Genomic DNA, 24,599 nt, shown 5'->3' with positions numbered 1-24,599 from the left:
TTCATTTCCTACAATCCTTCTTGTTGACTTTGTTCCAGATGCTCTGCCTTCCTGCTACTCCTTGATCACATCAACAGACTCCTCACCAGACCCCTGGCATTGACTCATTGTTGTCTGGAATACTTTTGCCTGAGATAGCTCTATGGACAAATCCCTCACCTCCATAAAGTTTTTGCCTAAGTGGCACCTTTTTAGCGAGTCCTGTAATAACCATTCTATTTAAACTTTTTCTATGTTCCTCTATTTTTTTCTGTTGCACTTATCATCTCCTAGCATAAACAAAATTGATAAACCTTTAGCCAGACTCATCAGATTATAAGAGAGAAGACTCAAATAAATAAAGTCAGAAATGAAGGAGGAGAAATAACAATAGACACCACAGACATAGGAAGAATTATAAGAAAATGCTATGAAAAATTATATGCCAACAAACTAGGCAATCTAGAAGAAATAGACAAATTCCTGGAAACAATAATGAATCAGGAAGAAATAGAAAATTTGAACAGACCAATTACTAGTAACAAAATTGAACTGATAATTAAAAAACTCCCAACAAACAAAAGTCCAGGACCAGATGGCTTCACAGGTGAATTCTACCAAACATTTAAAGAAGAGTTAATAACTATTCTCAAACTATTCCAAAAATAGAACAGGAAGGAAAACTTCCAAATTCATTCTATGAGGCCAGCATTACCCTGATAGCAAAACCAAATAAAGATACTATAAAAAAATAAAATAAAACTACATGTCAATATCTGTGAAGAACATAGATGCAAAATACCCAATGAATTATGAGCAAATCTAATTCAACAATACAATGTAAGGATCATTCACCATGATTAAGTGGGATTTATTCCCAGGGTACAAGGATGGCTCAATATTTGCAAATCAATTGATGTGATATATAACATTAATAAGACGAAGAATAAAAATCATATGATCATCTAAATAGATGCAGAAAGATTATTTGACAAAATACAACATTCATTCATGATAAAAACTCTCAACAAAGTGGGTTTAGAGAAAACATACCTCAACATAATAAAGACCATAGATGAAAAACTCTCACTTAACATCACACTCAATGGTGAAAAAAATGAAAGCATTTCCTCTAAGATCAGGAATAAGACAAGAATGTCCATTCTCACCATTTTTATTCAATATAGTACTAGCTGTAGCAATCAGACAAGAGAAAGAAATAAAAGGCATCAAAGCTGGAAAGGAAGAAGTAAAACTGTCATTATTTGTAGATGACATGGTACTACATATAGAAAACCCTAAGGACTCTACCAAAAAACTATTCGAATAAATAAATAAATTCAGTAAGGTTGCCAGACACAAAATTAGTATGCAGAAATCTGTTGCATTTCTATATCCATAATAAGAATATAGCAGAAAGAGAAATCCTGAAAAAAAATCCCATTTACAATTGTTCCCAAAAGAATACAACACCTAGAAATAAATTTAACCAAGGAGGTAAAATACCTATACTCTGAAAAGTGTAAGACACTGATGAAAGAAACTGAGTACGACAGAAACAAACAGAAAGGTATAACATGCTCATGGATTGAAAGAATTAACATCGGAAAAATTTCCATACTACCCAAAGCGATCTACAGATTCAATGCAATTCCTATCAAAATCCCAATAGCATTTTCACAGAACTAAAATTAACTCAAAATGGATTAAGTACCTAAATGTGAGACCTGAAACCAGAAAACAAATTAAGCAAAGAGAGTAAATATTTTCAGCTTTGCAAGCCATACTTACTCCTGGCCCAGAGGAGTCTGCTTGGGGGATCAGAGAAGTCTTAAAGAAGGTTATCTTTAAGCTTGGATTTAAAGGACAAGTAAGACTTCAACTATATTAGTATAGGAGGGTAGTGAGAAAGGAGTCCCAGGCATAAGTATGGGCAAATTCAGAGAAGTGTGAACTACCATGGTACCATTAAGAAAATGAACCAGCATGCCAAATGCATAGGATTAGAGGATTAGAAGGAGGAAAGGAATGTGCTGGTTATACTCCTAGAGGCATTCTCCAACATTTTCTGCTCTGCAGAAGCTGACCCCCACAGAATGCATCACCCACACTCCGTTGCCCTCTTGATTCCAGTTGGTTTCGCAATGGAGACACTGGCTTGAGATCAGAGTCCAGGAAGAGCAACAGTTTGGGTATTTATCCCCAGATGCCTCCCTGTCTCTTGACTATTTTAGCAGTGGTAGTTCTTTGGTTACAGCTCCTGTCTAGGATGTGTCTCTTTGGCGCCAAGTTCTCCCTGGGGTCTAGTATGATGCCTGCTTTCCCTGTCCATTTAGCCCCAGGGTGATAATGGCTTTACTGTGGCTAACTCCTGGGTGTTTCCTCATTCCTGATTGGTTCTCTCAACCTTATCCACCGCTCAGTAAATAGTCTGCTCATTCAATTCTCCTTTAAACTTTTTGAGTGAGTCATTCATTTCCTGCCATTATTTTCACTGATTCAGGTAGACTAAAGCCAGATCTTGGAGGTGCCAGGCTGTAAAGTCTGACCTCTACTCAGTGGACACTGCATATATGTGAAGGGCCTGACGAGGGGTGCTATGATTTAGGAGAAAATAAAGGAAGAGGCTGGCCTGGGGACATTTCAAAGAGAGAATGAACCTAATAATGAACATCAGTAGCTCAGATTATCATAGGTACACACTACTAACACTGGGAAGAGTAAGAATGATTTGCCAGTTTTAAATAGAGGCTGTCACAGCTACTTAACTCTGAGTTAAATAGCTCATATTCTTTCCAGTGTTCCAGAGTTCATCCTTCGCAGCAACCTATGCACATTGAGTGCAGGACCCTCCAGCACTTCTGTCTTAGAAACTTGTTGAGGGTCAAGGTTCTTTCACAGACATTTTCCTACTTCATCATTTTCTAATGTTTGTTTGGGGTGGCCCTGGGAAACAGATAACCAAGTATAAGGAAGACTAGTTATTTCCTTCAAAATATAAAACCCATGTTCTCTGACAAGTGATAGCTTACAGCAATGCTCCCAAAACTTGTTCACATCATGGCACGCTGAGAATACAACCATACTGCATGAACACTGGGTAAATGAATGAGACCACTCTCAGCCAGAGCTGCCCCAAAACTTGGCCAGCTTCCCTAAGGATCAAGTGATGCAATACTGAGGCACATTTGCACCACATTTCAGGCACACTAGTTATGCAGTTCTGCCTTAGCGTTCCAACACCATCTACAGAAGATTCTCTTCCTCCTGGGGCTGTCTCATGAATTACCACTGACCTCAGGCAGGCCTGGTCCTCCTGCAGCATTTGATCCAGTCACAATCATAGGACTCCTCCCTCGTTCCTCATAGCACACCCAAGGCCACAGCTAGCCCACTCTAGACACATATACAAATTAGAAAAAGGTACCCTTGTTCTGGATGTACACTGCCCAGGACCGGGGTATGACAGCAGCCAGCTGAGATCAGGAATATTTCATTAAGCCTTTGTTAAAAACTCGTGGGATTATAGAAATAAAGAAGTAACATGATTCAGGATCAACCTGCTTACTTGTGGCTGACTCAGCTTCAGGCCCACAAGAAGGCGAACTGCCTCCTTACCTTGCTAGACACCTTTTTAGCTCTCTCACCAGTCACTCTGTTCTTGCTATCCTTGTAGCTAGTTCTACTGAATGGTTCTTCCCTAGGTAGCCTGACCTACTATAAAAGCCATACTTACATATCAGATACTATGATACATTTCCAATCTCCAATATTACACTGAGATTTAGGATCTATAGGCCCTATAATACCCAAGGTTTCTAGAAGTTGGGCCACTTCTTTGTCATCTTTCTTGAAGCTTCTATGCCTGCTTCTGCATCTGGACCACCCAGTAGCTAGGCTTATCCTATTATTCCAACCACACAATCCACCAAATCATATTGTAGAGTATCAACACCTTGTCAAAATCAGTCCCTTGCCTACCAAGTTTAGTAATAGAGAAGACAAGGAGAGGAAAGATAGAAGCTTTAAAGTTCAGGTACCTTTGCTCCTTGGCCAATGTAAATCTAGGCCTGATTTTATTAGGGAATTGACAGAGAAATTTAGTTTTACTTTATGTCATTAGAAGTAGGTCTCCCATGAGTCAAATACAGGTGCTCTTACACTGGGATCAAAAGGCCTCTTTACTTGTTACATGCCACATTTGTGTACATCTAAGTTCTCACCTGTGTCCTGGGTAAGTCCAGCTCCTGGACAGATGTGCTTTTTAATAGCAGCCCCAAATGGCCCTGGCAGGCCCAGCCTCAGAGTCAAATGTGGCAAGGAATGAAGTTTTTTCCAAATGTAGGTAAGGTTAACATGACCTAAAACCAAAGTTCCTCTGTTCCTTGCCAAATATGAGTGACCTTTTCATGAGGAATGAAAAAGAGAACCTTAATGAAAGATACCTGCGTCACTAGGTGTGCTTACTACAGACACTTACTCAGCTAGTCTGTCAGGTCAGTGGATGAGGTCAAGAACTTGACAAATTGAAGGGTCATCATCAACGAATGGAACAAAAAGCGAAGGAGAAGAAGGAGGAGGAAGAAAGTTAAGTAGCTTTGAGCTGAGACAAGAGGCACAGTCTCCTATTTAGAGCTACTTGAAAATACGTTTCTTGGGGCGCCTGGGTGGCTTAGTCGGTTAAGCGTCCGACTTTCGCTTAGGTCATGATCTCGCGGTTCGTGGGTTCGAGCCCCGCATCGGGCTCTGTGCTGACTGCCAGCTCAGAGCCTGGAGCCTGTTTCAGTCTGTGACTCCCTCTCTCTCTGACCCTCCCCTGCTCCCGCTGTCTCTCTCTCTCCTAGAAATAAATAAAAAAAACATTAAAAATTAAAAAAACAAAATACGTTTCTCCCCTCTGCTCTTGCCAGAGAATCAGGGCCCATCAAAGTATTCACAGTTGACAGATGTTGCAGACCAAATCCTCACCTAGAGAGCACTCTTTCCTTCTGAAGGCTGCACAGCTGGGACACAAGGAAAGCATGAATCCTCAGATGTCCCTAAGTGTGATTAACAGACATGTCTCCTGTGTCCCTTACCCTTTGATGTCATTCTCCCAGCCAGGATATTATAACAATGACTAATTGCTCTGCTGCTGATTCACAGGCCAGGGAATACAAAGCTATGGCCAGACAGTGTATGGGCCTGCTTCTTTATATTTTTCCCTTGGTCTGTAATACAGGCCATGATTTAGACACAAATGTGTTAGTATGGCCTCACTGGTATCAGAAAATGCCAAATTCGGGCGCTTTACGAGATTCCATGAGAGCTTTCATCACCTTCTTGTTTTAGTTAAAACTCTCCAAGATTTCTGGTCCCATTAAATAATGATGGTTGAAATGGGAAATGGTAGATTGCATCACTCACCCTTGCCCTCCTCCCCTGCTGCAAACTATTCAGGTAGTTTGGAAACAACTTCCTTTCCCAAGAAAGGGGGACACTAGACGTTCCAGCCTCACCAATCAGACAACAAAAAGAAACAAAAGACATCCAAATCTGCAAGCAAGAAGTCAAACTTTAACTCTTCACAGAGCTGAGCTGTCAACACAGAGCCTGACACAGGGCCTGAACCCAAGAACCAAGAGATCATGACCTGAGCTGAAGTCAGACACTCAGCTGACTGAGCCACCCAGGCATCCCATGAATTTTCTTTCAGTTGCCAAGATCTAGGGGCAAAAAACCACTGAAATGGAGTATCTAAGCTCTACAAAATTCTCTGAACCACACACTGAAAGGAGAAGACAAAGAACCAAATCAGCCCTGCCATGTGATGAGAGAGCCCTAGACTCTTTCTGGGATATACTCTGCACAGAGCCCAATATATATGCAGTGTTTAATATTCATAATACCAATGGGTGGCTGTAGCAGATTGACTGGTGGCCCCCAAAAGATATGGCCATGTCCTGAAACTTGTAAATGTGACCTTATTTGGAAAAAAAGATCTTTGCAGATGTAGCTAAATTATCCTGGATTACCCAACGGAGCTCTAAATTCAGTGATGAATGTCTTTTTTTTTTTTTAATGTTTTTTAAATTTATTTTTGAGAGAGGGAGAGAGAAAGGGAGAAAGAGAATCCCAACCAGGCTCCATGCTGTCTGCACAAAGCCTGACATGGGGCTCAAACTCACAAACCTTGAGATCATGACCTGAGCTGAAACCAAGAGTAGGATGGATGCTTACCCAAATGAGCCCCTCAGGGACCCCAGGGACGAATGCCATTATAGGAGCGAGGCAGAGAGTTATTAGACACACTGAGGAAAAGGCCGAGAGAAATGAGGCAGAGATTGGAGCTATAATTCAAGAAACATCTGGGCCTCCAGAAGCTGAGGCAAGGACGGACTCTCCCCCTGGAGCTTTCAGAGGGGACACAGCCCTGCTGACCCCTTGACTTTGATTTTCTGACCTCCAGAACCATGAGAATGAATTTGTGTTATTGTAAGTCACCCAGCTGGCTGGAAACCTTTTTGGCAGCTGAGGAAACCAATGTACTAGCACATATCATGCTTACTCCGTCCTATACCTGTGCTAGGCGCTTTGAGGTCCCTTTCTCCTTTATTTAGGGCAAAATATCCTTACAAGGGAAGAAGTATCCTTATTCCCCTTAAGCAGACAAAGGGTTTAAAGGCCTTGCCCAAAGTCAGCTGAAGAAAGGTGGAGTCTGAATTGAAATTCAAATACATCTAACTCTGAAGCCCAGGCTCTTTCCACCAGGCCACTATTTCTGTAGTTAATCTGTTTGCTTTCAAATCATTAAATACGGTCTGATCTTGATGCCCAGTTCCTAGCATATCTGACACCCAGAACATTTCGTTTTTTAACACCTCCTTTTCCTGTATATGTAATCACTATTTTCAGTAATAGTCATGAAATGAAGCAAATATATTCATTTATGGACTAAATTGCATTTACCAAACCAAATGACTGCACTTCACAGTAGGCACTGTTTCACTGTTTTATATATGAACACAAGTAAAAATTCCCAGTGGTCACACTGAAGGACATAATTAAATAACTAAATTCTGTTTCTGTTCTTAATATTGTTGCACTCCAGCTGGTTTTTTTCCTAATCTACTGCCTAACACAGATACATGCAATACCCGCAAAGTTGGACACAGGAGCTGAGCCCTAAATGCAAACAATTCGGAACCCAGGGGAATTTACTCTGGAAACAAGTGAGATAGCTGTGCCCCAAGTATTGGGGTCTGACTATATAATCAAGAGCTGTCCAATTAATTTCCATACTGGAGACAATGTTTATTCAAAGATACCTAGGCTTTTTTTTTTTTTACTGTGGTAAAAACACATTAAAAAATTTACCGTCTCAGCCATTTTTAAGTATATATAGCTTAGTAGTGCTAAGGATATTCACATTATTGTGTAACCAATCGCCAGAACTCTTTCATCTTGCAAACATGAAACTCTGCTCATTAAACGACTCCCCAGTTCCCCCTCCCACAGGCCTGAAGCAACCACCTTTCCAATTTCTGTTTCTATGTATCTGACACATTTACATACCTCATATGGGAGGAAATCTAGTATTTGAATTTTTGTGATTGTCTTCTTTGCTCTGTCCTGACCCCATAATGTTCCCATGAGACGAAGTCGCAAATATAGAGGGAGGCTTAGGGGTGCTGGCTCTAATGAAGAGACCAGTCAGATCCCTGTCTGGCCGTGTCCCGAAGGAACATCGGTAAAGGTGACACATAGCCTTAGTGGTCTCAGCTTTGTGACTTAATGATTGGAAACTATTCCGAGGCCACCATAGACTGTATGTCATTTACCACGGAATCGCAGACGGGCCCACTAAGACTCTGTGGGCTCTCGGGGACCTTACGGGTGCCCACGATTCTGTGCAGCCACAGAATCGAACTTGGCAGGCAAGACAGACCTAGTCGGAGATTCACGCTCACGTATACACCAGAGGTTATTACATTCCCTCCCATAGAATTCCTACCTGTGAGACCACTGAGGTCTCCAGGGAGTGATCAGGTCCCTCTCCACCACTACGGGTGGACAGGACAGGACAGAATTAGGGCCCAGGCCTTACCGGTATCCGACCTCGGGTCCAGGTCCTCAGCTGACAAGTCTTCTAGAATCCAGCTGGAACAGCGGAGAAGCCGGCCAGCCTGAGGCTACCGAGCTGCAGACTGGAAATTCAGGCAGGACACACCTTCTCCTTTGTGATTCCTCCTTCAGTTACTGCCTCGCCATTTTCCCAAACCAGTGGCAACAATGGGCCAGCGCTGTTGGGTTTCCTGGTCAGGGAACCAAAGGTCACGGAACCTCGTCTGGATCACCCAGAGGAAGAACCAAGCAGCACTCGGAGATCTTGGAAGGCAGGGGTTTGTTTTACCCCAGAGGCCTCAGAGGCGATCCCTGGGAGCATAAGCAGAGGGAACAATTTATAGTCTGTTACTTCCGCATCCCTCGTTAGTAGTACTTTGGGGCAAGCCAAGCTGGGTGGGAAGAAGAACCTGGAAGGGGAGTTGGGGACAGGAATTTCCCTATCAGTGCTGTTAGCCATCTTCTAATAGACTTTTCCCTACCGGTGTTATTTCATTTATGTCAAATGTAGAAAATGTAAAAATGTTTTTTTAAAAAGTCTATAATACAAAGGAAGTTAACAAATATATTATTATCAAAACTCGACACAGGGCTCCTGGGTGTCTCAGCTGGTTGAGCGTCCAACTCTTGATTTTGGCTCAGGTCATGATCTCACAGTTCATGGGTTTGAGCCCCACATCAGGCTCTGTGCTGACAATGCAGAACCTGCTTGGGATTCTCTGTCTCCCTGTCTCTCTGTCCCTTCCCTGCTCACTCTCTCTCTCTCTCAAAAATAAATAAATAAACATTAAGGAAAAAAAAAACTAATACGGACTGTGGTATTTAGGCCAATTCAAACTTACACCAAAAAACTGTTTCTTCCTCAGAAGCCAGGGCCACTTCAACTGCATCAGGAAGCTCTCTTGGGAATAAAGTTCCAAAAGACAAGTGGTGTGAGCTGAATATAGACGACTTTCCCTGAAGCAAACAAAAATATTGATTTTTTTTTTCTGGAAATGCACTCTTTTCCTTTACTCATTTAACATCAGATTAAACATCTACTATCAGTAGAGAGGAAAAGCCATAACGCTTCACTCTGCTGATGCCCAGGTCAGCACAGAACCAGTCTCCAGACTGACCTCACCATCATGGCCCTGGTCCATTGTGCTTGTTTCCCTGCCTTTTCAGAGTGGTAAGTATGGAGAGTAAGGACTGGAGGCATGCTCCCAGAATACACATGCATCCTCTGAACAGAAATAGACCAGGCTGCCATAAGCGCCACAGCCTCTTACCAGCAGGTTTAGCTAAAGCGGATGCCATTTATTCCTGCAAACTCAGGGAAAGAGAGACCCACCTAGTCCTAAGATCTTAATTGTTTTTATGTTTATTTTTGAGAGAGCAAGAGAGACAGAGTGTGAGTGGTGGACAAGCAGAGAGACACACACAGAATTCAAAGCAGGCTTCCAAGCTCTGAGCTGTCAGCAGAGAGCCTGATGTGTGGCTCAAACTCACAAATGGCAAAGTCATGACCTATGCCAACTATGATCTGGACCTCACTCGTCCAATGGGTCCCAGGCTCACTATCATTTTTCCATGTGATCTGAGGCAAATTACCTAACCTCCATAAAGCTCAGTCAACCATCTGTAGAAGGAAGATAAAAGTAGTCACCTTGGGGACTATTATGGGAATTTAAAAAGTAGGCAAAGCATTTGGCACTCAAGAAATATTCATTCTAGGGGCACCTGGGTGGCTTAGTCGGTTAGGCGTCTGACTTTCACTTAGGTCATGATCTCGCGGTTTGTGGGTTCGGGCCCCATGTCGGGCTCCGTGCTGACTGCCAGCTCAGAGCCTGGAGCCTGTTTCAGTCTGTGACTCCCTCTCTCTCTGACCCTCCCCTGCTCACACTCTCTCTCTCTCTCTCCTAGAAATAAATAAAACATTAAAAAAATATATTCATTCTATTTTTAAATTTGTTTTAGTGTTTATTTATTTTCGAGAGAGAAATACACAGAGAGAGAGAGAGAGAAAAAGAGAGATAGAGCTCAAGTGGGTGAGGGGCAGAGAGAGAGGGAGACATAGACTCTGAAGCAGGCTCCAGGCTCTGAGCTGTCAGCACAAAGCCCAACATGGGGCTCGAACTCACGAACTGTGAGATCATGACCAGAGCTGAAGCTGGAATTTAATCAACTGAGCCACCCAGGCATCCCATGAAATGTTCATTCTTAAGTCTCTTTCAGGGCTCCAGGGTAGTGCAGTCAGTTGAGCATCCAACTCTTGATTTCAACTCAGGTCATGATTTCACTGTCCATGAGTTTGAGCACCACATCAGACTCTGCACTGATGGCACAGAGCCTCCTTGGGATTCTGTCTCTTTTTCTCTCTGCCTTTCCCCACTGGTGCTCTCTCTCTTTCTCTTTCTCAAAATAAATAAATAAACTTTAAAAAAATTAAAAGTCTACAACATCCTTCAATGACCTTCTCTTTCCATCTTTGAGAACAAGAACTCCTTGTACAAGGTCCTTTGATTATAGGAAATGGAATTCATGGGAAAGCTCATAAAGAGGATTTTAAGAATATGAAAATAACATTAAGTACATATCATATACATGCTCCTTATAATGTAGAACATATAAACTGAATGCCATCTCAGGATAGGGCCTGGGATTTTGATATGTTCACACCAACAAAAGAAAGTTTTGGAGCAAAAGACCCAATTAATGCAAGCAGACTTGTGTTCAAATAGGATTAGGGAGATGTCTAGGACTATGAATCCTCCATATTCTTCATCCCCTACAAATGGGCCTCCAGTGGCCTCATCCAGACAAGCCCCAGCTTGGCCTCCAGTGAGCAGCTATGTAAAGGATGAAGTGTCTTGAGCAGACACTATCAACTCTCTCAATTAATCATGTATTGGGTTGGATTTGGGATCTAGCTCTCATTATGCAAAGAGTAGGTACTCAACACATGAATAATACAAGTAAAGGACTAAAGTGTAACTGAAACTCATTTATTCTCAAGGATAATTAGTCAGCCAACCACAGTTGTAACAAACAATAAATAATATTGATAATAGTGTCTATAATTGCTATTTTATGTATCTCCTGAAGATGAGGATATTGAACGCTTAATGGGAAGAAAAGGTTAATATAAAGTCCTCTTGCAGGGACTCTCTGCAAGAGAAGGAAGGTGATTCTTAAGACATTATTTTCACAGTTTTGGTGAATCAAACCTTTTTTGCCCCCTCTTGCCAAAAGATACACGTGGAAGTGTTTGAATACTGTATAGAAATATAACTGAGCATGAAACTTGCTACTGAGCCATGCAACAGATATTCCTTTGCATGATTAGTAAAGTTTTTTGTACCAACTGAATGCTTAGGTTGCTCATTACCAGATGAACTGAGCTATACCATCAAGGTTCTTGGTTGCAAATAAAAGAAAGAAACTCCGGTTGACTTAAGTGGAAAATGGAATTGGCTTGAGGGGTAGAGTAGTCTGCAGAATTAACAAGAAGCCTAGAAAACCAATCTGAGGCAGGAATAAGCAAGGGGAGGCAAAACCACAGACCTACCCTAGAAAAAATTTGCTTAGAAGGCTTCCACTGGTACCCTTGCCCCAGAGAGTCACTGTCACACCACTGGACTTGAAAATATGTAAGACCTCTGACTGCTCCTATAACTTCACTTCATGATCCCAATATTCAAAGTCTTCTGATTTTAAAACTTATTACAAAGCAACAGTAATCAAAACAGTGCGGCCCTGGTATAAAGACAAAATACAGACCATGGAATAGAGATTCCAGAAATAACCCTTACATACATGGTCAAATTATTTTTGAGAAGGATTCTAAGATTATTCAATGGGAAAGAGAAAGTCTTTTCAACAAATGATGCTAAGAAAACTTGATGTCTATGTGCAAAAGAATGGAATTGCACCCTTGCCTAACACCATATGCAAAAATTAACTCAAAGTGAGTCACATACCTAATGGCAAGACATAAAATAATTAAAAAACTAGAAGATAATCCAGGGTAAGAGCTTCATAACATTGGATTTGGCAATGATTTCTTGGGTATGATACCAAAGACACAGGCAACAAAATAAAAAAAATAGGCAAAGAGGACTTCATGAAAATTGGAAAATTGTATACATCAAGACAGAATCAACAAAACAAAATGGTGAACCACAGAACTGGGAGAAAAGGTTTGTAAACCATCTATCTGATAAGGAATTATATCCAGGCTAACTCAGAAAACTCCTAAAACTCAACAACAAAAACAAAAACAAATAATCTGACTCAGAAATGGGCAAAGGACTTGAACAGACATTTCTCCAAAGAAGGCATACAGATGGTCCATCAGCACATGAGAAGATGCTCAATATCACTAATCATTAAAGAAATGCAAACCAAAACCACAGTGAGATACCACCTCACACCCATGAGGATAGTAACAATCAAAGAAAGAGAGAAACAAACAAATAGAAACAAAACAAGTGTCCTCGAGGATGTGGAGAAATTAGAACCCTCACACACTGTCAGTGGGAATCTAAAATGGTACCGTTGCTGTGGAAAACAGTATGGCAGTTCCTCAAAAAATTAAACATAGAATTACCATACAATATACCAGCGTCACTCCCTCTCCACCCCTGCAAAACTGGAAGCAGGGTCTCAAAGAGATATTTGTATACCCATGTTCACAGCAGTATTATTCATAATACCAAAAACATGGAAGCAACCTAAGGGTCCATCAATGGATAAATTTAGATAAGCAAACTATGATAAATACATAAAATATAATTCTATTCAACCTTAAAAAGGAAGGAAATTCTGACACATGCGACAGCATGGTTAAACCTGAGGACATTGTGCTAAGTGACATAAACTGGTCACAAAGAGACAAACACAGCATGATTCCACTGAGATACTGTACTTAGTTAAAGTCATACAGAAAGTAGAAGGGTGGTTATCAGGGGCTGGGGCAAAGGAGGAATGGGAAGTTACTGTTTACTGGGGATAGAGTTTCAGTTTTATAAAATGAAAAGAGTTCTAAAGATACATGGTGGCGAGAGTAGCACTTTATAAATGTCTTTTTAAAAAATTTTTTAAATGTTTTATTTATTTCTGAGAGACAGAGAAAGACAGCGTGAACGAGGGAGGGTCAGAGAGAGAGGGAGATACAGAATCTGAAACAGTCTCCAGGCTCTGGGCTGTCAGCACAGAGCCCGACGTGGGGCTCCAATCCACGAACCATGAGATCATGACCTGAGCTGATGTCAGACGCTTAACCGACTGAGCCACCCATGCGCCCCTATAAATGCTTTTAATACCACAAGCTGCACACTTAAAACTATTAAAATGGTAAATTTTATGTTTCTATCCTTTAACACAATAAAATAACTGAAAAAAAAAAGTTCAAAGTCTTGAGTGCAAGCATCGGACTGGGTGCCTTGAGATTTTGGCCCCTGTTTCTGGATGCAAAGGCAGGTAAGGAACTACCTGCCCTGTCCTTCTTCCATAAAAAGAGGTACAGCCCTGCCCTCCATCCTGCTTGGCATGAAGCAAAATAGGCAGTGGCCTGTGAAGCCTAACCCACAAAGGTCTCTCATTCATCCTATTGAAATTAAACAGCCTTAGGGAGCCTTTATTCTCATCATCTGTCAAAGCTAAGCTGGCTGAAACTCTTGGTTTTCCTGGCCCGCTTGCCCTGTCCCTCACTGCCACCCTCACCCCTGTGTGGACATTGTAACAGCTGTGCAGGAAACTCACCAGGCTCCTTTCAAAATGAAGGACACAGATCAGATGTCAGAAGTTGAGCTTCTTTACATTTCAGAACTCTTATAAACAGGTGATTATGAAGGAATGGAAATTACTCCCTTAAATGGAGTTCCCTGAGATTTAAAACAACAAGGTAGCCAGCTGTGGCTGTGTCTCTAATTACAGTTGGGCATATTTCACACAAGGAGTTACAAGGCTAAGCAAACACAGACATTCTGGTGATCCCCAGGTATCCCCCTCTGCCCCCCAAACTTGCCTTTCAGAATACAATTTAATTTTATTTTGAGAAGACAACAAAGCTTTCAGTAGCTTCTCACCAATAAACCCTGGAGAAGATAGAAAGGTCTAGGAGGGTAATTACTTTACTTTGAGTTAAATGGGACATACATATTTATGTATATATATGTACATATATATACATATACACACATATATATTTATGTGTATATATTTATATATATTTTAATGAGGTATTTCTCTAAATCATTTTGTACGTATTCTTAAAACCAACAGGAGGGACTGACAAGTTGTCACATGGGACACAGACTCAGTGCCAAGGAACACATGCAGTTGGTATAAATACATAACATAGGCTGGTTGTAGGCAGAGAAGTCCTATCCTTGTATTGTGACTAAGCATAAATAACGACCACTGTATATGATTAAAATAAGTTCAACAAATCATGGCCATGTAATGTCACTCTCTGTAGGTTGCCTGTTTTGAGAAACGGAAAGGGAACCTACCTAGGTAGACCTTCTGGCTATACCTTTTATTAGTTGCACAACATTGGCCACTTTACATCACATTTTGGCATTGAGACTTTTCTCAAGTGTAGAATATGAAACTCAAGCCAGAAGAACACTAAAGCCCTTTTTGCCAACATAACAAAATATTTTCAGAGTCTGACATGTGTCCTACACTTTACACACCCTGTGCCTTACAACAAAAATGAAAGATAACCATTATTATGTCCATTTTTCAGATGAGGGAATCAAGGATCAGAGAATGTAGGCATGGCTGGCACTAGATTTCAGATCAGTCTGGTTCCAAAGCCTGTGTTATTTCACCCTATAGTATTTCCTACTATGTATCTACAGCTATGCCTATAGGCCCCTGCAACCCTGAAGAAGCAAGAGAATAAAGAAAGACATAGTCTCATAACCTAGGCCTAAACCAAGCCATCAAATCAGCAAGTGAAAATGCAGAAAATTGTATACAGTAAATGGAAGGCAAGGGCCCGAGGGGGAAGAAATAAAGAAAAAGAATGGTAAACAGGAAATATAAAATCATTATCCAAAAATACGAGAAATGGAATAAATTGCCTACTGAGTTGTGTCATTAAGGACACTGTTTCTTTCCATCTTCTGCTCTGCATCTCTGTGTCAATAAAGCTTGATTCTCCTCAAGGTCATATAACAACTGCTAGTTCGGTTCGAGCTATGTGCTTCTTTATTCCAATCTGCCAAGAGAAAGAGAAATTTCGAGCATTTCAGCAAGTCCCGAAGTTCACAGAATGACTTCTTAGGTCACACTTCCACCCTGAATCCATGACCATAGCCAGAGCAGCAGGATGGCCCAATCCTCACCAAAATACTGACATTGTCTCCCCTTTCTTCCTTCTTTACTTGCCTTGCTTCCTCATTCACCCCACTGATTCTCAGGGACAGCTTCAAGGGCATGTGACATGTACAGCCACACAGGGCCTCACTCTTGGTTTAATGCTCGGCTGTCATTGTCTTGAAATTTTTAATAAGTTTCAAACAATGGGCCCCACATTTTCATTTTGCATTAATTAGGTTCTGCAAATTATGTAGCCAGTCCTGTTTACTCCTCCTCTTCCCAATGTTTGCCGTGGGAGTGCCTTTAGGATTGATCCTGAAACCTCTTCTGTTCTCTCTCTGCGCTCTTGCTTAGGTGAGTCATTTCTATGGCTTTAAATGGTCTCCATATGATAATAATTTCCAAAGATATTATTTAGCTCAGATATTCTTGAGCTCATCTGCTTATATCCAACTTGCCATCTTGATGCCTCAACCTGGATGTCTTAACAGGCACCACACACTTAAAAATATATCAAATACGAATATTTACTCCCTCAAATATCTGTCTTCTCCCATGCTCACTACAACCAAGCCTCTTTGGATAAACTTCTGTACCTTTCCACATCATCCCACTTTCCTGACTCAAAGCATTTGTTTCTTGTTTCCTCTGTCCACCAGAAAGTGGACAATTAATTGACATTTGCCTTTCTTCTTTGAAGAACTGACTTCTTTGTTCTGTGTCCACTTTACCTTGGGGAATATCTTATTAATTTGTATGAGTCCATTATATATGGAAAACATCCATTGTCTGTTTTAATAAAAGAAGAGTTACCTTCCAAACCTGGAACAAGGAAAGACAAATCATTAGGAGGTCTCAGTGTAAGATAAAAGCATGGTAGAGGTAATAGGAATGTTCTTGATTCTGGGACTATAAAGATCTAAAAGAAGAATGTTGCAGGCAAAGGGCAAAATCAGGTGCAAAAGCCTTGCTTAGGAATTGTATTTTGCATACTTGTGTTGCCAGATGGATCCCTAAGTGGTTGCCACTTGTTCATCAGGACTTTAAATAAATTGCACATGGATATGAGTCAATGGGCTTTAGTGAGACAAACTTATACCAGAGTCAGGGCCAGCAAGAGAATAACAAGTAGGGGCCCTCATTCTCTCACAGAGAGATAGGCTGTGGTGGGGGTCTCTGATGGACAATCCAGTTGAGGGAGCCTGACCCACTGTGTTTCTCCCTTAACATGAAAGGTCAAGTACAACAAAGAAGCTTTGTCAGACTGGTTGATGACATTCTGGTTTAGGAGTGACTTAGACTAAGTACCAGCAAAAACAGAACTTGTCCATGAACATATTTGACAGTAGACCCTGAAAAACCTGCTGATAGATTTGGATGTGATAAAGTGGTAGTGGTGGGGGGAAGGTTTCAGGGATGACCCTTGGGTTTTGTTTTGAGCACCTGGTAGATAGTAGAACCATTTATTAAAACTGGATAAGACCAGGGAAGTAGATGACACTAAGCTTCAAATCCCAGTAGTTACTGAAGCACCAGGTTTGGATAGGGAAATAGAAATAGGAATGAATTGTTTCTACAGCACTGTGTTTGAGGAAGTGGGCTATTCCAGAAGTGCTTAGGAGGTAACAGGTATCAACTCCACCACCTTTGGAAAGGTGAAGTTTGAAGATGAGTGAGACTCAGAACATTCTTGATTCAAGAACACAAAATTTGTTTCCAATGTGAAGGCCACAACTACAGTTATGCTTCTAGAATTCTCTATTTCTATTGACAAACTCAGTGTCCAATATAATACAAATATGAATTCTTTTGGATCCCTCAATTCAATTGCAGAGGCATCACCACAGGCTGTTACTAACCTTTTTCTATTAAGATGGGACGAATAGGAACACTCACATAATTAACCTAAGATCTCCTCTGGGACCATTATTCGTTACTAAAATATATGATTATATGGACATTTATTGAGCAGTTACCATGTGCCAAGGACCGTGCTAAATGCAACATATGCATTATCTCATCACCTTCACAACCCTGAGGTAGTCAAGTTTGGTAACAAACACACCCAAGTTCACACTACTCTTAATCCAATCTATACTAGAATTAGAACCCACACAAACCTCATATTTTAATGTTTATTTTTGAGTGAGCGAGTGAATTGGGGGGGGGGTTGCAGAGAAGGAGGAAGAGAGAATCCCAAGCAGGCTCTGTGCTGACAGCACAGAGCCCCAAGAGGGGCTCAAAATCACAAACCAGTTCAACCATGACGTGAACTGAGATCAAGAGTCAGATGCTTAACCGACTGAGCCACCCAGGTGCCCCTCAACATCACTGCTTTTCAAAGACAGCAACTGTCCTATCTGTGGGTCCTCCAGTAGAACTGACCACAGTTCCTGGCCCATGGGAGGTCACTACAGAGTGTGTTGAATGCGTTAATATATGCTCTGTGCTCCATTTCCTCTCAGACTAATAAACTGTTATTTCAAAACAAACAAAAGTCAGCAACTACTTCTGCTATGCCGATCCCTCATTTTTCTTCCCACAGGTACTTTCTGCTACAGCCCTTGCTTTACTCATTCAATCTCCCAGGCTTAATTTATTTGATTGTAACCGAATCTTTCACTGCCTCAGCTTAGTCAGATCACATTCTCTTTTGCTCTTTGTCACCATTAAAAAGATGTTTTTCAGCTTCACCACTTTAAATGATGTATACAATTACAAAATTAATAATTTTTGACATCTGAGTGCTTGCTGTTACCAAGCACAATTCTGACAGCTTTACATGCATTATACCTCAATCCTCAAAACTACATTGTCATCATTTTACAGATGGAGAAATTGAGGCCAAAATGGTTAAGATCAACATAGGAGCTTACATTAAACTGCAAAAATGTAAGATTTGCTGGCAATAAATGTCTTTATTAGGATTGTGTTATTGGTTAAAACTTGGTTTCCTAAAGTATTAACAGAATTTTAAAAATACAAAAAACCCCAAATTTAATGATTCATTTGAATTAACTATAAAATTAAAATACTTGCTAATTATTCAATACCTTCTAAAATAACACAAAATATATATAATATGTAATATAACCCTCAATAACCCCATTCTTCTGAACTAAGGAAAAGATTTAGCCAAACAGAATAATTTAAAAACGTGTCCTCATAATTTTGTCATTAAGTATTTTTTGGAGAATTACTCAATATAGTATGTTAACTGTATCAATTTTAGTTACATTTTGTTGGTGTGAATTTAGCCCCACTTAAATTCCTGTGTGCCTGGAAAATACAACTATTCCTTTTAAAGCTACTCTGAATTTGTAACACAGTTTAATAATTGATTGTCATCCCACCCTACTTAAAGGTATAGAATTTAATGATACCCTTTTTTCTTTTGATAAATGGAACTTATTAACAATGGAAAGCATTTTCCTTTCTAAACTGTATGCTTTTATTCAGTTACCTACATAATATTATACACTAGTAAGCAAAGCAAGCAACATTACTCTTTTTTAAATAACATCTTTAATTAAAGTTTTTGCAAAGGTAAAATATTAAACTTAAAATAGGTCTTAGTACATCAAAATACTAAGTTCTCTAATTGTATTCCAAGATGGTCTTTAAAACATAATATCCTGTATATCACAGAAGAGCAACCTTGATCTGCAATTGTACAGAATGAATTTTACAAACATAATAAATATATTTACGCCCTTACACATAACAGTATGTACAACAGCAGTTGACAATAGTAGCTCAGAACAGCAAAAGGATTAGCCCCTCCCCCAAAATTGTAGCCCTGACACATACTGGACTGATTTAAGGAACCTTGACTAAAATAGTAATTACTAATTACATGTAGTTCTTCCCTTAAGGGAAGAAAAACTTTCTCGTTCCTCAAAATAACAAAAATAGTTAAGTTCGGTGTTTAAAGTTCTTCCTTAAATCATAAAAAATGACAGAAGATAGACTAAGGCAAGCTTAAAAAGGGAATTATAAACTTGAGAATAATTTCCATAGCATAATAGATTAAAATGCAAAACTATTTAACATAAACTCATGAGAAAACTATTTAAAGCAACTATGTTTTAACCAATGAATTCAAAATCTGAAATAGCTGACTCAGACAGATAGATGGGAAACAGACATGAAATAAAATGAAAATGTACAAAGATGGATCAATAAAATATTCCATTGCACAAAAGCTCAAAAAAGTTCAAGATGAAATAATCTGAAAATATAGGAATTTTCTCAAGTGGAAGAAAATACTAAGTTATAAAGGGAACTCCCAAGAGGAAATTATGTCTACATTCCTGTACAAGGCATAATTTACCTTTTGAAAAGAATGGTGACATTATTGCTATAAGATAACCAAAAATTACTCTTAGAGGGAGTCAACCCTTTTTATTCCTCCATAAAAGCCAGAGAAAAAAAAAAACCAAATCCTTGATTTTCATGTAGCAAACGAAAATCTTTATACAAAAGCTATTATATTTTTATGTTCTTGCTGTCTAAAACCAAAATCTATTAGAATACGGTTTTCAAGAACACATTTTAATCACTATACACATCGCTCAGATCCCAATGTATTCCTAAGAACAACATCAAGGTGGCTTTGATTTTAAGAGAGGCAACAATATAAATGTGATATGATGGCATTTAATTAACAAAAAGAAATGTTAAATGTGAACATTTAAAAAAATATAAAAGCCCAATATAAAGATCCCCCTCATATGACAGACATTTTACTCTAGAAACTAATTGCACATTACAGTTGTTTTAGCCAAACGTGGCTCTCCACGGAAATTAAATGTGCTCTCAGGCAATTCAAATGGTCTGATTATCCAAATGACCACCAAAAAAGAGTACATATACTGAAAGGCACATTTCCACACTTTACCTAGTAATTTTGTGTAAATTTTCCTTAGCACTGTTAACATTAATCATTTTTTTCTGTAATAAAAGGTGTCATCATCATCTGTGCAAATCTAAACAAATCCTCTTCTGAAACCTTTACTTATTTTCATAATACCAAGTCTGAACTACTTTCCCTCTTTAAATTAACATGTTATCTTCATTTTAAAATTCTGAAAGTGGGAATCCTTGCCTTTTCAGAGGAATGACATTTTATGGAACCTAATGAAATGATCTGTTAAATACAGTGTAAAAGCATGATTAAGAATTCAAGTACAGTAAAAGAGAAGCAAGTGGCATTCTTATAGCAAGCCACATAATAAAACTAAAACATTCTAGTTGATTAAAAAGGAACACGATGCAGTAATATATAAGAGCACAATTTGGTATGCAGTGTTGTTTGGACCGGCTTTCAGAATTATCACAGGTAAAAGAAAAGCACTTGCCAAGTATGCTATAACTAATATGCAATACACAGGTGCAAATACAAATGGTTATTTCCTGCTTCAAAACAACCCCAGTGAGTCACTCTGAAAGCAGTGGTTGTTCACGTTTGAAAACATTATAAAAACAAGCCAGTATACAATTCTACTATGAATACAAATGTTTGTCTACATAGAGGGCCCAAAACACAAGCTGAATATCATATAATAATCCAAGGTTCAGTAGCAGAACTACGATATAGCCAAAGGGTTTCAATCAACATTGCAGCACTGCTCAACTTTTATAGGTAGTTCAGGTCGTTGACTTCATTGGGTAAAATATAAACCTACTAACAACTATACTGAAGGACAACTGAACAACAGTACTTCTGTGATTTCAGCCCTCCCTTCTCTTCTCCCAGTCTCATTAACAAGAACAAAATAAACCTGTGTGTGCTTTGAGAGTAGTGGGGTAAAATAAACCTCCCCTCCAAAAAACTAAATTAATATAGTAAAAATTAAAACCGTATTACCAGTTAATGACATCTAAATAAAACCTAACTATGGCATGCTAGAAACCATCATTTACACCAAAGTTCAGAACATAAGTTAAAGGGATCAAGATGGTTTATGGGGTGGGAAATAGGCAGGCGCACACACGCACACGCACGCACACACACACAAATTGATTTGCCTTTTTGAGTTTAAAGATTTGTGTTAAAAAAAAAACATAATAGCTCACAGTTTCTCTTTGCAATGTGAAGTGTTTCTATGTTACTTCTGGAAACACATATAAAGGAAGATAAAAATGGAAGACTTAAAGAAAAAAATCAATACACAAGTAACTTTAACACATATGGATTTTGCCAAGAGAGACCATGAAAAGAATTAGTTACAAGAAAATATAGGTGAAGACAAGTGACCCTACAGTTCTCCCAGGCACCTAGTTCACACGGAACACAGCACGCCATATTGTTCTTTAGAGCCCCTTACAGAATACAGAGCTATGCATTCTTAATATACATATTAAATTTCTATTATTCTTAATATACAAGTCAAATTTCTATGCTTTCTTCTCGATGTGCAAACTGGAGCCCATGTATACATTATCAATGGCCTGGAAGGGCCACCAAATAAAGGAGAGGTAAATATGTACTTAGTGGCCCATCCCCCTCCGACCCCAAAATTTCCCCCTCAAATTACAAAGTTGCAATTAAAAGGTTTTTTTTTTTCCAATTAGAATAGTTTTTAAATTCTTTACTGGTAAACACAAGAAACTTTTAGTTACTAAATTGTTTAAGAAAAATCCAGGTCCTTCCTCCCCACCTGCTGAATGAATGCTTCAATCAATACAGAGTATTATCTGAATGTTTGTTTAGCTTAAAGATTAAACACATATATAAGCATATACTTCAGTCCAACAGGAAAATAATCTATCTATTTATGTGTATGCAATTTCAGCTAAATGGTACCTCTGTGAACTAAAACAGTTTCCTGAGGAGCCACTCTGGGGTTTCTTTTTAATGTATGGGACTAAAATATATATATATGATTTTTCTGTAAGGAAACAGAAGTTGTCATTTTAATTCTGCTCAACTCAATAAGACCCAAGTCTTTAAATTACATTTCATGAGAACCTAATTAAAACAAATATCCATTCCTGGGTCAAATTTTGTCTCTAAACTGTGATCACTGATTACTTCCTTTAACTCTTAAACAGATGTTTCATAAAGCAGGGAAGGAAGAGGTATATATTACTGAGGGAGAATAGCTAGTAAAAATATTTAAGACCTATTATGAGAGTTCTAAATTGTTTCCTTATACAAGTGAATTAAAATTCAACACCATAATTCTTACTCTTTTGTAAAAAGCTCACACGCAATTTTTACCAAATATAACCACATACAATAAGCAGTTTCAGGTCAATCTATCAAAAGGGAATTTTCTTCAGTTCGTTCCAACAAGTATCTTCTGATTTCTGAACCCAAGTTGGAGGAAGGAATATAGACAAAGCTTTACATGCTAATTACTGGTGGCAGGTACCTGTATTTAAAATCGACAATTATGGTTTTCCAAAACCCCAGACTCCCCCACCCCAACAACCCCAGGTGCTACAGTTCCATGGCTTGCCAGTTAGAAGTAGTGTCTATGTTGTCAAGGTCTCTTTGTTCCAGTAGCTTTGATTCTACTGCACTTTTCTGACATGCAGAAGTTAAGTTTTGGTTGGTGTATGTCCGAAGTTTCAAACTGTCCACTTAAAATTTTTTTAAGTTTCTTTTGTTTATTTATAAAAGAAAAAAACCAACTCTTCACCATTCTGCATCTCCAATGGCTTTGGAAAATATATAATCTCTTCCATTAAGATTCATAATGCCATCCTTGAGATGAAATTTCCATTTGTTTTTACTTCTGTGTATCTAAAGAAACAAAGAACATAAGAGATGCAATTGAAAGAGGAAAAAAAAACCTATTCACACCAAAAAAAAACTTTGTCTCGTACATTATCGCATTTATAAATTGTTTTTAATTGACAGATAACTGACAGGTAACATTAGTTTCAGCTGCACAACGTAAGGATTCAGTATTATTATAAAATGATAAGTCTAGTTAACTCCCATCACTATATATGGTTACAAATTTGTTTTCTTGTGATGAAAACTTTTAAGATCTACTCTTTTAGCAACTTTCAAATATATAATATGGCATTAACTATAATCAACATGTTGTACTTCACACCCCTAAGACTTATTTATTTTATAACTTCAAGTCTGTACTTCTGATCCCCTTCACGCATTTGCCCCAATCTCTACCCTCTGGCCTCTGGCGATGACCATTCTGTAGCTATGAGTTCAGTTGTTTTTTGGTTTATTTTTGCTTGGTTGATGTAGAATCCAATTAAGTGTCTTTGGTATGTGCCTTTCTCAGACTTACAGCATAATGCTCTCAAGGTCCATACAGGTTGTCATAAATGACAAGCTTGCTTTTTTTTTTTATGGATGTATACAATGATATACAGTATATCATGTGCATATAAAAATACACCACATTTTTTTATCCACCCATCCACTGATGGGACACTTAGGTTGCTTCCATGTCTTGGCTGCTGTAAATAATGCTGCAATGAACATGGGAGGACCTAAACCTTTCAGTTAGTGTTTTCATCTCCTCTGAATAACTACCCAGGTCTAAAAACACACTATATAGATAAGATGTTAAACCTAACATCTTAAGATGGATGATTTGAATGTCCAACAGACATACCACACTTAAGTCCAAAACCAATCACTCTCTTCTCCCAAACCTGCTCCATCTTCAGCCTTTCCCATCTGAGTTCATCGCATCTCCTTTCTTCCTTCTGGGTCCTCATCAAAAAATCTTTGAATTATTCTTGATTCTTCTTTTTTGTTTCTACCACATAGCCAGGAAGAGAAAATCCTACTGACTCTTCCTTCAAAACATATCTAAGGTCCAGATGCTTCTCACCACTTCCAATGCTATCCCCCAAGCCTAAATCACCATTGTCTCTCACTTGGTAAAAGGCAAAAAGATTTATATGATCTGAAGAGAAACCAGAGTATACCATTGTCTCTCACTTGGATTACAAGATCCTTCTGTTAGTCTCCTTGTTTCAACCTCTGCTTCCTCTACACAATCTACTCTCAATAAAGAAAGCAAAATAAACTTTTTAGAACTAAAATGTAAATGATAACTACATATATCTATTTGAAACTTTCCAGTAACTTCCCAATTCACACATAAGAACTCATATCCTTGCAAAGTTCCACACCACCTGCCCGCACTTACCTCCGACTTAATTTATTACTATATTCCCTCTCCTCCAATCCCAGTCCAACCATTCTGGCCTCC

General features: G+C 39.0%; 1 protein-coding gene across 2 annotated transcripts in view; it reads right to left on the bottom strand.

The window, feature by feature from the left end:
* Positions 1-18,902: 18,902 nt before the first annotated feature.
* The window catches only part of GTF2A1 (general transcription factor IIA subunit 1), a 37,408-nt gene continuing 31,711 nt past the window's right edge, over positions 18,903-24,599 (bottom strand). For both annotated transcript variants that reach the window (XM_077750811.1, XM_077750812.1), the window contains exon 9: positions 18,903-23,149. In XM_077750811.1, coding sequence (XP_077606937.1) covers positions 23,042-23,149 — 108 coding nt within the window. In that variant the 3' untranslated portion in view covers positions 18,903-23,041. The remainder of the gene's footprint in view (positions 23,150-24,599) is intronic.

This window comes from Crocuta crocuta, unplaced genomic scaffold (assembly GCF_008692635.1).
Source record: "Crocuta crocuta isolate KB4526 unplaced genomic scaffold, BGI_CrCroc_1.0 scaffold186, whole genome shotgun sequence".
In the NCBI taxonomy this organism is placed as follows: domain Eukaryota; kingdom Metazoa; phylum Chordata; class Mammalia; order Carnivora; family Hyaenidae; genus Crocuta; species Crocuta crocuta.
The sequence above is the reverse complement of the archived record's forward strand: the minus strand, read 5'-3'. Positions and strand labels throughout refer to the sequence as shown.